The sequence below is a fragment of the Ochotona princeps genome, chromosome 6, assembly GCF_030435755.1.
Source record: "Ochotona princeps isolate mOchPri1 chromosome 6, mOchPri1.hap1, whole genome shotgun sequence".
Classification (NCBI taxonomy): Eukaryota; Metazoa; Chordata; class Mammalia; order Lagomorpha; family Ochotonidae; genus Ochotona; species Ochotona princeps.
In genome coordinates this window covers 59,974,378-59,986,898 of record NC_080837.1, presented here as the reverse complement: position 1 = coordinate 59,986,898, position 12,521 = coordinate 59,974,378, and the positions used below count along the sequence as shown (strand labels likewise).

General features: G+C 40.8%; 1 protein-coding gene across 5 annotated transcripts in view; it reads right to left on the bottom strand.

The window, feature by feature from the left end:
- Positions 1-11,211, bottom strand: part of MIA2 (MIA SH3 domain ER export factor 2) — a 75,754-nt gene extending 64,543 nt beyond the window's left edge. For 2 of the 5 annotated variants that reach the window (XM_036495437.2, XM_058666368.1), the window contains exons 1-3: positions 10,996-11,196; positions 8,294-8,427; positions 4,224-4,310 (exon numbers count right to left, since the gene is read on the bottom strand). In XM_036495437.2, the coding sequence (XP_036351330.2) occupies positions 4,224-4,310; positions 8,294-8,427; positions 10,996-11,110 (336 nt within the window). In that variant the 5' untranslated portion in view covers positions 11,111-11,196. Of the gene's footprint in view, positions 1-4,223; positions 4,311-8,293; positions 8,428-10,995 lie in introns of all 5 variants that reach the window. The other 3 variants (XM_058666369.1, XM_058666373.1, XM_058666370.1) reach the window with 3 other exon arrangements.
- Between the last annotated feature and the right edge of the window lie 1,310 nt (positions 11,212-12,521).

Genomic DNA, 12,521 nt, shown 5'->3' with positions numbered 1-12,521 from the left:
GATTAGAACCGGCGCCCATATGGGATCCCGGGGCTTTCAAGGCGAGGACTTTAGCTGCTAGGCCACGCCGCCGGGCCTGGGATGTGAGATTCTTTCAAGAAGGGCTTTATGTGAAGTATGACACTGTAACTTTCCTAAGCGTTTTTAAAAGGGTAACAAAATCATCTTCATGTACTAATTTTGATTAGAAAAATAAGCCAGGCAAAGTTTATGGCATTCTTTAGATTTCTAACTGATTGGAGAGGTGTTTAATTATAGTGATCATAGAGTAACAATAAAATGCTAACAATGTGTGTTCAGTTTAAATTGTCATGTCCTTTTAAATTGCTGGGCAAAATTGTAATTTTGCACATCTGAAGTTTTTTTTTCCCATCAGCATTTTGTCTTAAATGTCTTAAAGTGAATTTTGACCCTTATCAGAAATGTAATTAACCCTTATCTACCACAAACGCTATTTTTTATGAATAATGGTAGCTAAAAATGCAATATTTTTATAAAGCATTATAATAATTTGTGGATAACTGAAATAAAATTATTGTTGCATGAAAAAATAAGAATATAGCAAAGTTAATCTGTTATACAAGAATCAATAATTGGGCCCGGCATGATAGCATAATGGTTATAGTCCTCGTCTTGCATGCTCCGGGATCCCATATGGGGGACGGTTCTAATCCCGGTGGCCCCACTTCCCATCCAGCTCCCTGCTTGTGGCCTGGGAAAGCAGTCGAGGACGGCCCTAAGCCTTGGGACCCTGCACCCTCGTGGGAGACCCAGAAGAGCTCCTGGCTCCTAACTTCGGATTGGCTCAGCTCTGGCTGTTGTGGTCACTTGGGGAGTGAATCATCGGATGAAAGATCTTCCTCTCTGTCTCTCCTCCTCTCTGTATATCTGACTTTGTAATAAAATAAATAAATCTTAATAAATAAATTAATTAAATTTAAATTATTGATTCTTTTTTTAAAAGATTTATTTATTTTTATTGGAAAGGCGGATATACAGAGAGGAGGAGAGACAGAGAGGAAGGTCTTCTGTCTGATGATTCACTCTGTAAGTGACTGCAACGGCCAGTGCTGTACCGATCTGAAGCCAGGAACCAGGAACCTCTTTGGGTCTCCCAGGCGGGTGCAGGGTCCCAAGGCTTTGGGCCGTCCTCGACTGCTTTCCCAGGCCACAAAGCAGGGAGTTGGATGGGAAGTGGAGCTGCTGGGATTAGAACCAGCGCCCATATGGGATCCCGGGTGTTTTCAAGGCGAGGACTTTAGCTGCTAGGCCATGCCGCCGGGCCCCAATAATTTAAAATTTTAAAGCAAGTACCTAAAATTTAAAAATTTGGGGACAGTATTGTGACAAATACGTTAAACCATTGTCTACAATGCCAGGATCCATTGAATCCCTGCTGCTCCACTTCCAATCCAGCTGCTTGCTAATGCACCTGGGAGAACAGTGGAGGATGGCCATGCGGCAGACCTGGATGAGGCTCTTGGATTCTGGCTTTGGCATGGCCTTTGCAGTCATCTGGGGAGTAAACAGCAGATGGAAGATATCTCTCTCTCTCTCCCTATCTCTACTTTTCAAATAAATAAATAAAATCTTTTTTTAAATCAGTTTCCTTTATTATGATAATGCAAAAGGTGATAGAAGTAGAGATTTATTTGCTCATGTCACTAAATATCTAAATCCTTAAGAAGAAAAATGACAACGCTATCAAAAAAAAACAGAGAAATAGAAATGTGTACACATCGGATATTGCTAACATGCAATGCAATAAAGTTCACATTTTTAAAGAATAACTTTCAGAAATGCAACTTTACAGCATTCCTCTATTTTCAATGCTACTGTAAAGTGATTAAAACAGTTACTGGAGTCAAACCTTCATCAGCTTCTGATCTTGCCACCTACCAGCTCTGCAATTTTGGGTGAATTACATGATCCATCTATGCCTCAGCTGGCAGAACCTATCTTATAGGAGTATTGTGAGGATTAAAGGAGTCAGATGCTTAGAATAATAAGTCTGTAGTAAACACTAGCCCAACCAAGCCCAAAGTTACAACTCCCCAGCCAATAATTCAGGTATGAAAGACCCAACTCCTTTTACGTCTAGGTAGGACAGCTGTGTGATACATCACAGTTCAACTTCTCTGCCCATTCCTAGCTTTTATTTCTTTTTCCTCTTTTTTCTTTTTTAAAGATTCATTCTGGTAGAGTTACAGAGACAGGGAGAGAGGGAGAAATATTCCATCTGCTGGTTCATATCCCAAATGGCTGCAACTGCTTTGGTATGTCAAAAACTGTACATAAAATATATAATTTGATGAATTTGGACAAATATATACCATGGTGTTACCACCATTACAAGTAATAAACATATTTATTACCTCCAGAAGTTTTTCTAGAGGCCTTGATCTAAAAGATAAGGATAAATTAGCCAAGTGAAGAACTTGGGGAAAGCATTTCAATCAGAAGAAATAACCTGCTTGTATCCCTGGGCTGGAAAAGAGGTTAACTTCTTCTAAGAACAGTCCAAGGGCAGTTTGGCCAGGGGCACCGTGAGTGAGGGAAGAGTGGCACAGAGCAAGGGACAGCAGCAGATCAGGTGGACCTCCAGGCCACCCCTACAAGAGTGAGCTCGTGGGAATTTGTGGCGGGGGGCGGATTCCAGACCCTATATAATTGTACCATAAAATTCAAAACAAAGAAAAATTAAACACCTGATAATAAGAGATCTGAAAAAAAAATCTTTAAAAAATCCAGTTATTTTCTCAACAAAACCCACAGACATTGTCACATAGCAGTGTTTCAGGTAACTTGAAAAATCTTTTGTGATCATCACAATTCTTCAAAATTTGTCATGAAGCTAGCCCCTGCAATGCACTATATCTATTGTTGTATTATAAAATTTTTTAGTACTTAAAAAAAAAAGTGATCTCCATGCCCGGTCCATGAAGAACCACAAAAGTGCTTACACTGAAGGAGAGATATAATCCGACTTCTTTGTTTCTATGTTTGTCTTTGTCAGATCTATTTACCTTCGGAAAATAAATTGGAAGAGGGCAGTAGTGGAGACAAAAACAGGCAGAAAGCAATGCTGTTATTGCAACTAAGAGGTACCTTGAGTGACTGTCATGGTCAGAGTAGAAACCAAAAGAAGATAATGAAGTCCAGGTATGTTTTAGAAAGACAGCTGACAGGATTAATCATCACTCAGTAAGTAGACAGTTAACCCTAGAGTTTACATTGGGAAAGATCCAGGTGTTAGACTGTTTGCTAAATTAGACTTACTTCACATTGATCTCATTTAAGCTAAAGTGGCTTAAACTGGAAACTGAATACAATGGATTAACCAATCCACATACTGAAAAGGCACCATCTAGTTCCCTTTCTCATTACTTTTTTTTTAAGACTTCTTTGTTTTTATTGGGAAGGCAGATTTACCCAGAGAAGGAGAAATAGGAAAAAAAAAATCTGATTCATTCCACCAAATGGCTGCAATGGTCAGAGCTGAGACAATCGGAAACCAAGAGCAAGCAGCTTCCTCCAGGTCTCCCACATGGGTGCAGGGTCCCAAGGCTTTGGGCCATCAGCGACTGCTTTCCCAGGACACAGGCAGAGCTGGATGGCAAGTGGAGCCATCCGGATGCGAACCAGCACCCAAATATGATGCAGGTGTAAAATTAGCCAGTCAAACCAATACACACCGGTCCTCCCCATCTCATTCTTAAGTGCAACATTTTCAAATTCATTAGTCCCAAAGAGCAAAAGTGATTGCACAGATATAAGACCTTGGGAGCATGGTGGGAAATAAATTTTTGGTCTAGTAGAAAAAAGACATGAGTGATACTATCTAACACATAAAATTCACCAACTGCTATTTTATGTATTTAAAATAAACTCATTTACCCCTCAGTAAATATGTGGTAGCCCTACATTTACAGAAGAGGAGATTTAGGCATACAAAGCCATATAGTTAATAAGTGGCTGAGTCAGACTTTGGACTCAGTTCATATCCAGAATTTATGCCCTTAATCACTACACTCTACTGCCTGTCTGTCCGTTGTCTTAGCTAATTCTATTTGCTCAAACTATTCCTTCAGTAACTCTTTAGGCCAATCATTTCACGCATTCACTCTACAAAGTACATAATCAATGAGCACTTATACGGAGGGAAACTGTTTAAGCCAAAACACTGAAAATTCAATTAAAAGCTTAAAAATGAGTTTACTTACTTTAGTTGGTATTTCAACTTCCTCAGATATGAACACCTCTTCAATCTGTACTGCATCTCGGGGAAAATAGCCAAAGTCCTTTCCTTTCTGTTGGAATGATGAATGAAGATGATCAAGCCAGAGCCATCAAAGCAACCATAGCTACCGAGTCTAATTTATCTCTTGTCATTGGCTTTCATCTACTTTACATCACAAAACATGAACAGACCATCTAAAAGCAAGCCTGTGAAATCAGATTATTTATTCAAACAAAGCAACATTAAGAGAACAGAGCAGAACTGTAAAATGCCACTGCTTCAAGTTTCAGAAGGAAAACTATCCTCCTACTTATCTTGTTTTCCCTTTTCTGTTCATGAATGACCTTCCTGGTCCAGATGGAACAGAAATGTATACAGCAGGCCCAGGATATCGAAAGAGAAAGCAAAGGAGGCAGCAACTACAATATATGGAGCTGTGATCTACTCCTTGTTTTCAGAATGACAAAATCAGGTACAAGTTTAAGGCTCTGCCTTTCAAATAAATAAAATAATTTTTAAAAATTATAAAAACTGGGCCCAGCACGGGAGCCTAGTGGCTGGGGTCCTTGCCTTGCACACCCGGAATCCTGTGTGGGCACCAGATTGTGTTCCAACACCCCGTTTCCCAACCAGCCCTCTGCCTCTGGCCTGGGAAAACAATCAAGGATGGCCCAGGGCTTTGAGGTCCTGCAGCCTTGTGGGAGACCCTGAAGGGACTCCTGGCAACAGATTAGCTCAGCTCCGGCCCTTACGGCCACTTGAGGAATAAATCAATGAATGAAAGATCTTCCTCTCTGGCTCTCCTCCTCTCTGTATACCTGCCTTTCCAATGAAAAATAAATAAATCTTTTAAGAAGCTATGAAAAGAAATAAAAACTACACATATGTAGCACATCAGGGTAAGCCTCTACAATGCTGGCATGCCCCATGAGCACCATTGTGATTCCCAGCTGCTGACTTCCAATCCAGCTCCGTGTTACAGCACGTAAGAAAACCACTGAGGTTGGCTCAAGTTTTTGGGTCCCTGCCACCCACATGGGAGGCCTGAATTAAGTTTCTGGTTCCTGACTTCCGGCTGGCTCTACCCTGGCCACTGTGGCTATCTGCTTAGTGAACTCGCAGACGGGAAGATCTTTCTCTCTCTTCTTCTGTCTTTCAAATAAATAAATCTTTTAAAAATATAAAACTATACCTGTGTGGCAAAAATAATTTTTAGATCTTATTTTTATTTGAAACGCTGATTTTACAGAGCGAGAAGCAAAAAGAGGTCTCCCATCCACTGGTTCACTTCCACAGTGACGGCAACAGCCAGGACCTCACGGATTCAAAGCTAGAGCTTGGAAGCTTCTTCCTTGTCTCCCGGGATTTCCCAGGCCGTTAGCAGAGAGCCGGGACAGAGTGGAGCATCCAGGACACAAACCTGCACCCATATGGGATACAGGGCTGCAGGTGGAGGATTAGTTAGCTCTGCAACCACTCCAGCTCGTAATGAAACTTCTAAATATATCTGGATAACAGAATATTAAATGTTCTACCCTTGCCTACAACAACAGTTTCATGACACGTATAAAAAGCAGAGAGAGGAAGTCAAGACTTCACTTAATAGACTTTTACTACAAAACATGGGGGACAATCTAGGAGAGATATTATAAATGTCCTTTTAATGCATTCAGAATTGCTACATCTTGCGGGATCTGATATTTTCCTTTTTTAATTTCATTTCTTCAAAAAAATTGTTTTCTTACTAATTTCTTCAGTGATACTTAGGTAATACAGTAAACATCATTTTCCTTGGGAAAGTTTTTTTTAAAGATTTATTTATTTTAATTGGAAAGTCAGATATACAGAGAGGAGGAGAGACAGAGAGGAAGGCCTTCTGTCTGATGATTCATTCTGTAAGTAACTGCTACGGCCGGTGCTGCGCCAATCCGAAGCCAGGAACCAGGAACCTCTTCCAGGTCTCCCACACAGGTGCAGGAACCCAAGGCTTTGGGCCATCCTCGACTGCTTTCCCAGGCCACAAGCAGGGAGCTGGATGGGAAGTGGAGCTGCTGGGATTAGAACCAGCGCCCATATGGGATCCCGGGTGTGCGTTCAAGGCGAGGACTTTAGCGGCTGGGCCACGGCGCCGGGCTTGGGAAAGGTTTTTTAAAAAGGTTTATTTGTTTTTATTGGAAAGTCAGTTATACAGAGAGGAGAGACAGAGAGGAAGATCTTCCATCTGCTGATTCTCTCCCTAAGCTGCCATAATGACCAGAGCTAATCCGATCCGAAGCCAGGAGCAAGGAGCTTCTTCCAGGTCTCCCACACAGGTGCAGGGTCCCAAGGCTTTAGGCCGTGCTCAACTGCTTTCCCAGGCTGCAAGCAGGGAGCTGGATGGGAAGTGGGGCTTCTGGGATTGAAACCGGCGCCCATACAGGATCCCAGTGCGTGCAAGGTAAGGACTTTAGTCACTAGTCCACCGTGCTGAGCCCTCAGGAAGGTTTTTTATTTTCTTTCTCATTTCTTCTGTGACATATTGGTCATTCAGTAGCACGTTATTTAACTTCATGTTGCTGTAAATTTTTTATTACTGTTTTTGTTGATTTTAGTTTATGGCTTTTCATTTAAAGGGAAGTATAGTAACTGTGTAATAGAAGCTGTCATAGCCAGTTGTGAAGATGCAGTGCAGTATGCATCTCTACTGCCAAACCAAAGATGAACTCCCAAAGAAACTGTTAAACATGTCTTGACAATAGGACGCTGGATTCTCTGCCATGGTTCATACCTGCCATGTGAGGTAGCACTTAAATAGTAGAATGAAGGACTATGGTACTGTAATAATATGGGGAAAATCAGTGAGGGGAAGGGATTGGGGAGGGGAAGAAACCCCAGAGCCTATGGAACTGCATTCTAAAATAATAATGATAAATAATAATTTTAAAGCATGCTTAGCCTTCCATTCCAACCATACTATTTTCACAAAAGCCTCTTTTATAGAAATGTTGAGATCATCACTGAACTAGATCATTTTTCCATTGCCCAACGTTAAGTATTTTAAATATTTATAGAGTGCTTTGAAATTCCTAGATAAAGTTGCTTTCGTTTGGCCCAGCATGACAAACTAGCAATTAAAGTCCTCGCCTTGTATCCACCAGGATCCAATATGGACACCAGTTTGTGTCCCGGCAGCCCCGCTTCCCATCCAGCTCCCTGCTTGTGGCCTGGGAAAGCAGTCGAGGATGGCCCAAAGCCTTGGGAACCTGCACCCGTGTGGGAGACCTGGAAGCGGCTCCTGACTCCTGTGTTCAGATCAACTCAGCTCTGGCTATTGCAGCCACTTGGGGAGTGAACCAGGGCAAGATTTTTCTCTCTGTCTCCTCCTCTCTGTAAATCCGACTTTACCATAAACATAAATAAATCTTAAAAAAGAAAAGTTGCCGGTGGGCGGGAGAGTGGGTGGGGCTTCTCCCTCAATATCCCCCTTTACCTCAAATACATGAAGGAAACAATATGGAAATAGTAGTCTTACCCACTTGCCTGTAGCCCTTGAGCCTTTTTACCCTAATTAGTTATGTAAAGATTGTCAAAAATATAATTTTAAAAATGGAAAAAGTAAAAAAAAAAAAAAGTTGCTTTCTCTACGTGAAGTGAAGAGGGGTTAGGTATGGGTGCCATGATTAAGCCTTGGCATCCCGTATCAGAGTGCCTAGGTTCAAACCGTGGTTCTGCCCCTGAGTTCAGCATCTTCAGTGTGCACTCTGAAGGGCTGCAGTAATGGCTTAAGGCCTTGGGGCCCTGCCACTCTGCGGGAAACCCAAGTGCAGTTCTAGTTCCTTGGCCTTGACCTGACCCAGTCCTGGCTGTTGCCAGCATTTGGGGAATGAATCAGAAGGCTGAAGGTTATGTGTCTGTCTCCTCTTTTCCCTTTCTGCCTTTCAAATGAATAAAATTAATTACTTAATTAAAATGAAGATAAATAAAACTTTTTTCATGAATAAAACATTTTTAAAATATGGAAAGTAGGTGCAATGTTTGTTACTTCTGGACCGGTCTTTAAAGCTAGATACTTACACTTCCTGCCCACAGATCTTCTCTTTCTCCAGCAAGTTTCACAAACACAGAGATCTCTTCTCCCTTGGTGAAGTTCAGGTATCGGCAGTCAGGGCCTCTGTAATCACTCATGGCTAAGACTCTGCTTAGTAAAGCTATATAAACATATTTTTTAAAAACACACATTTTAAATTAAAATGCCATTTCTTCATTCTTCAATTTTGCCTTCTTTCAATACAATCTACATATTTCCAAATGTTAATTTCTTTGATAGCCTCAAAAACTTACATGTATTTCCCACTGAATGTAGAAGTAAACCTAAGCTTCATGACTTGCTATCAGAGACAGTTCACAGCTGGAAACCCTCCCACCCCCATTGAAACTGAACCTTTATTTGTGCCACACAGATCTCAGACTACTGCCTCGACAGACATCCCAGGCTACTACCAAGTACATCTAAACTGGTTAAAATGTTGGAATACGTCATTGTAATTCTTCAGACTGCAGGAGAGGAAAAGATCTTTGCTTTGCTTTTTGGCATCTACTATATTCCAGGCATTTTGATAACTGCTTCTATGTTCGTTAAAAAACTAATTCCTCAAAACACATCTGTGAGGTAAATAATCTCATCTCAACGGAGCAAGTGATCCCTTAGCCAATTACAGAATGTGTTACACAGCTCTGGGGGGCCGTAATTGCCACTCAGTTCTTTTCGCTGCAACATGCCCTTCCTTCTGAACAGTTTATCTATTCGTTCCTAACATAGAAGACCTTTCCCTTCTCTTCTTCACCCAAATTCTGCTTCCTTAACGAGGTATCTCCAACCACCCCAGCCTACAATTGCCCTTGCTCTGTATTTCAACACATACTGAATTGTATCCCTGTTTACAGTTTCATATTCACCTGTCTTGGCACCATTCACCAGAATGAAAATTCCTGGATGATGAGAAACTCATCCTGTAGCTCATTTTAGTCTGCTTAGATGCATAACACCCGCACCCCAGACCCAGTTCAGAGCAGCCCCTCAATAACCATGATGAAGGGCCAGCCCTGTAGTCGATGGGTTAAGCCACTGCAGCCGTGGTCACATCCCATAAACGGTTAAGTGAGATCAAGTCCATCTCCACTTTGTTTTGTTAAATATTTACTTATTGTTTGCTTGTTTGTTTGTTTGAAAAGCAGAGTTACAGAGAGAGCAACCTTTTATCCTTCGTTTCACTTCTCAAATGGTGACAACAGCGGGGCTGCTCCAGACAAAGCCAGGTGACCAAAACTCCATGTAGGGCTCCCCTGCAGATGGCAGCGGCCCAAGCACTTGGAGCATCTTCTGTTTCTTTCTCAGGTGCATTAGCAGTGAGCAGGGTGGAAAGTGGAGCAGCTGGGACTTGAATTAGCACCCATATGAGATGCTGCCTCCAGCGAAAGCACTTTAACAACTGATGCTATAGCAGCAGCAGCCCCCTATGTCCACTTCTGATCTAGCCTCGCACTCATGGGGGAAGCAGCAGCTAAGGTTTCAAGCGCTTGGGTCCATGCTGCCACCCACAAAGGAGACATGGATGGAGATCCTGGTTCCTAACTTTTGTTTGGTCCAGTTCTGGCTGTTAAGGGCAGTGACGAATGAACTGGTGGATATAAGATATCTCTCTCTCTCTTTCTCTCTTTGTGGCTCTGCCATTCCAGTAAATAAAATAATTAAGTAAATTTAAAAACATATGATTACAAATGAAAAATAATCACATATGCTAGATTCAATCCTTCAACACAAAAATATATATACTAATTCCTATAATTCACACAAATTCGAATGTATTCTTTTCACGTTCTACATCTAGTCCTAAGGGTACTAGACTGAGGTTGTAATGTTGAGTGGCAAAGATAGATTACTATCATTTAGTAAACTTCACCCTACATTACGTTACATACCCAAAAGGCTAAGAAAATGTTTACTCATAAAAATGCTATTTATAAATTACTCATTTTTATCCTAATATTTTACAGTTTTACTGTGCATGTTGTAGGTTAGAAATAATTCTTATGGTAGAAAGATAGAAGTTAAAGTAATTCCAGTATGTTGCGGAATGATTTATTTTGTCCCACAATGCAAATAAGAAAATAAGTTCTGAAAAAATAGAATGAAATTAATTTCTAGAACAAGTAAAGCTTAATATTCAATGATATAAATAAAATTATATCTATATCCTAAGAGTAATTTTAGCATTTCACATTCTAGATGAACACAAAAATGACTGACATTTCTCAGATTTGGACAGAATAAATTGTGACGGCTTGAAATGTAAACTTAACAAAACTCATGAAAATCGCAAAGTTCTGATTGAAATAGAAGCTAAAAAGTAAAAGGATTTCCTAAGGGACTACAAAATGCCCTGATATCTTTTTGAATACGAATCAATTATACTTACCTTTTATAAATAGTAAAGGAACTAATTATTTTGTTTGGAGATATAGATTAGCATCATTACAACTTCTGATCTGTGTCAGTATCAGACTGGATTTTGCCTTCGTTTATGTGTGTTAAATACTAAACAAAATGCTTAACTTCCGGAATTTTTTAAAAAAATATCAAGCTATACTTTATGATTCAAATATTTCTCAAAGATACTAATACTCATTTTTATCTTACACACCCTCAACAACATTTTCTATGATTTTTCAAAGCTCAAGTTTAAGAAGAGAAAGGGGAAAAAAAATAGGAAACTTACTTTCACATTCCAGGTCACCACATTTTTTAAGGTTTGCCAGCAGTTTTGTCCCCTCCAGACATTTTGTCAGACAAACAACCAAAAGGAGGATTCTGTGAACGCCAAACTCCGCCATACCGAAACACGCAACCGGGAATTCCAAGCGAGGCTTAAAACAACAGTCTAACTGGTAGGTATGCCAGCCAAACAGGAAATAACCTACTCTCTTCATTGAATACAACCAAAAAAAGGTAGTTGTTTTCCTTAATCCCTTGATAACTACATTGTCCCATTGGTGTAGGCTTCACTGAAGGGACAAACACTCTGTTCTCAATCTGCAGTGTCAGGTGTCGAGATAATACATAAGAGCTTAATAATTAACAGGGATTTTTAGTTGGACTAATGTCTTACAAAGGCAGCCCACGTAAAGCTGCCTCCCTTAAAGGCAACTTGCATCCAACAAAACAGTTCTTCATCAGGCCTCCAAAAAACGGTAGTTAATCTCTGCTATAGTTTTCAGGTGAGTTGGTCAACAAGTTTGCAATTTGGATGTTGCAGCTTCAATGGAGGAAATAAATAGGAATAGTAGTTACTGATATAAATAACTAGCAATATTCACTAACACTAGTAAAATGGTAATATGTTAGAAGCATGACTTTAGTGTTGGTGCGAACTTACAACCTATGTAACTCTTCAAGGCGGGCGGCATGGCTGGAATCACTGGTGCTGACCAGGTGGCCCTCCTCAGGCCTTCTGGGATGATTGGAGGAGCTGGTGCAAACATGTGTGAACCCATCCTGGAGCAAGCTGAGCGCAAAGATCTTGCTGAGATCTCTGTTAGCAGGTGCAGTCGCCGCCTCAGTTTCTGACGCTGCCTTGGACTCAGCCTTGGAACCGGACCCGCTCTGTGATGTCTCACGCCGGTGTCTGTGGATTGTGATGTAACCCAACTATTCCCTCTGCGCTTCTCCCCAGCGCTGTCACCAGGGAGCAGCACTGCCCTGCCACTGCTCACGCATAGTCTCGCAAAAAGAATAAGAGTCATATTCTACAGTCCAGCAATTTGAATGGCCGAGGTTTTTTTCCAGAAAATTTTCTGCAGTTAATGAAAATAGGGTATAAATAGCAACTCTGAAAACTCCAGCTTAGGTTTTGTGGATATATCTCACGGATCAGCAGGACTGTAACGACGGCAAATTGATTTTGAATGACATCCTCTGATGAGGGAGGCTGGCGGGGAAACAGACACTTGGACTTCAGAGCATTTTTCAGCGTGTTTTCTGTGTAGCTTCTGTGTCCTGGGTTTAAATTTTGAAGCACAAATAAAGCTATGGTGTTTTTAGTTGATTCTCTAGTTCTGTGAATTTCAAATTGAGAAGCACAGTAAGGAATTTTAAAGACTCTGTAAGTACATCCTTAGGAATCTTACAAAAATAATATGTGCGTCAAATACCCAAAGCTGATGTTTTCTGTTTTCTTACTTTACCCACTCTGGTATAAATATATGTACTTTACCCACTCGAGTGGGTACATACATCATGTAAGTA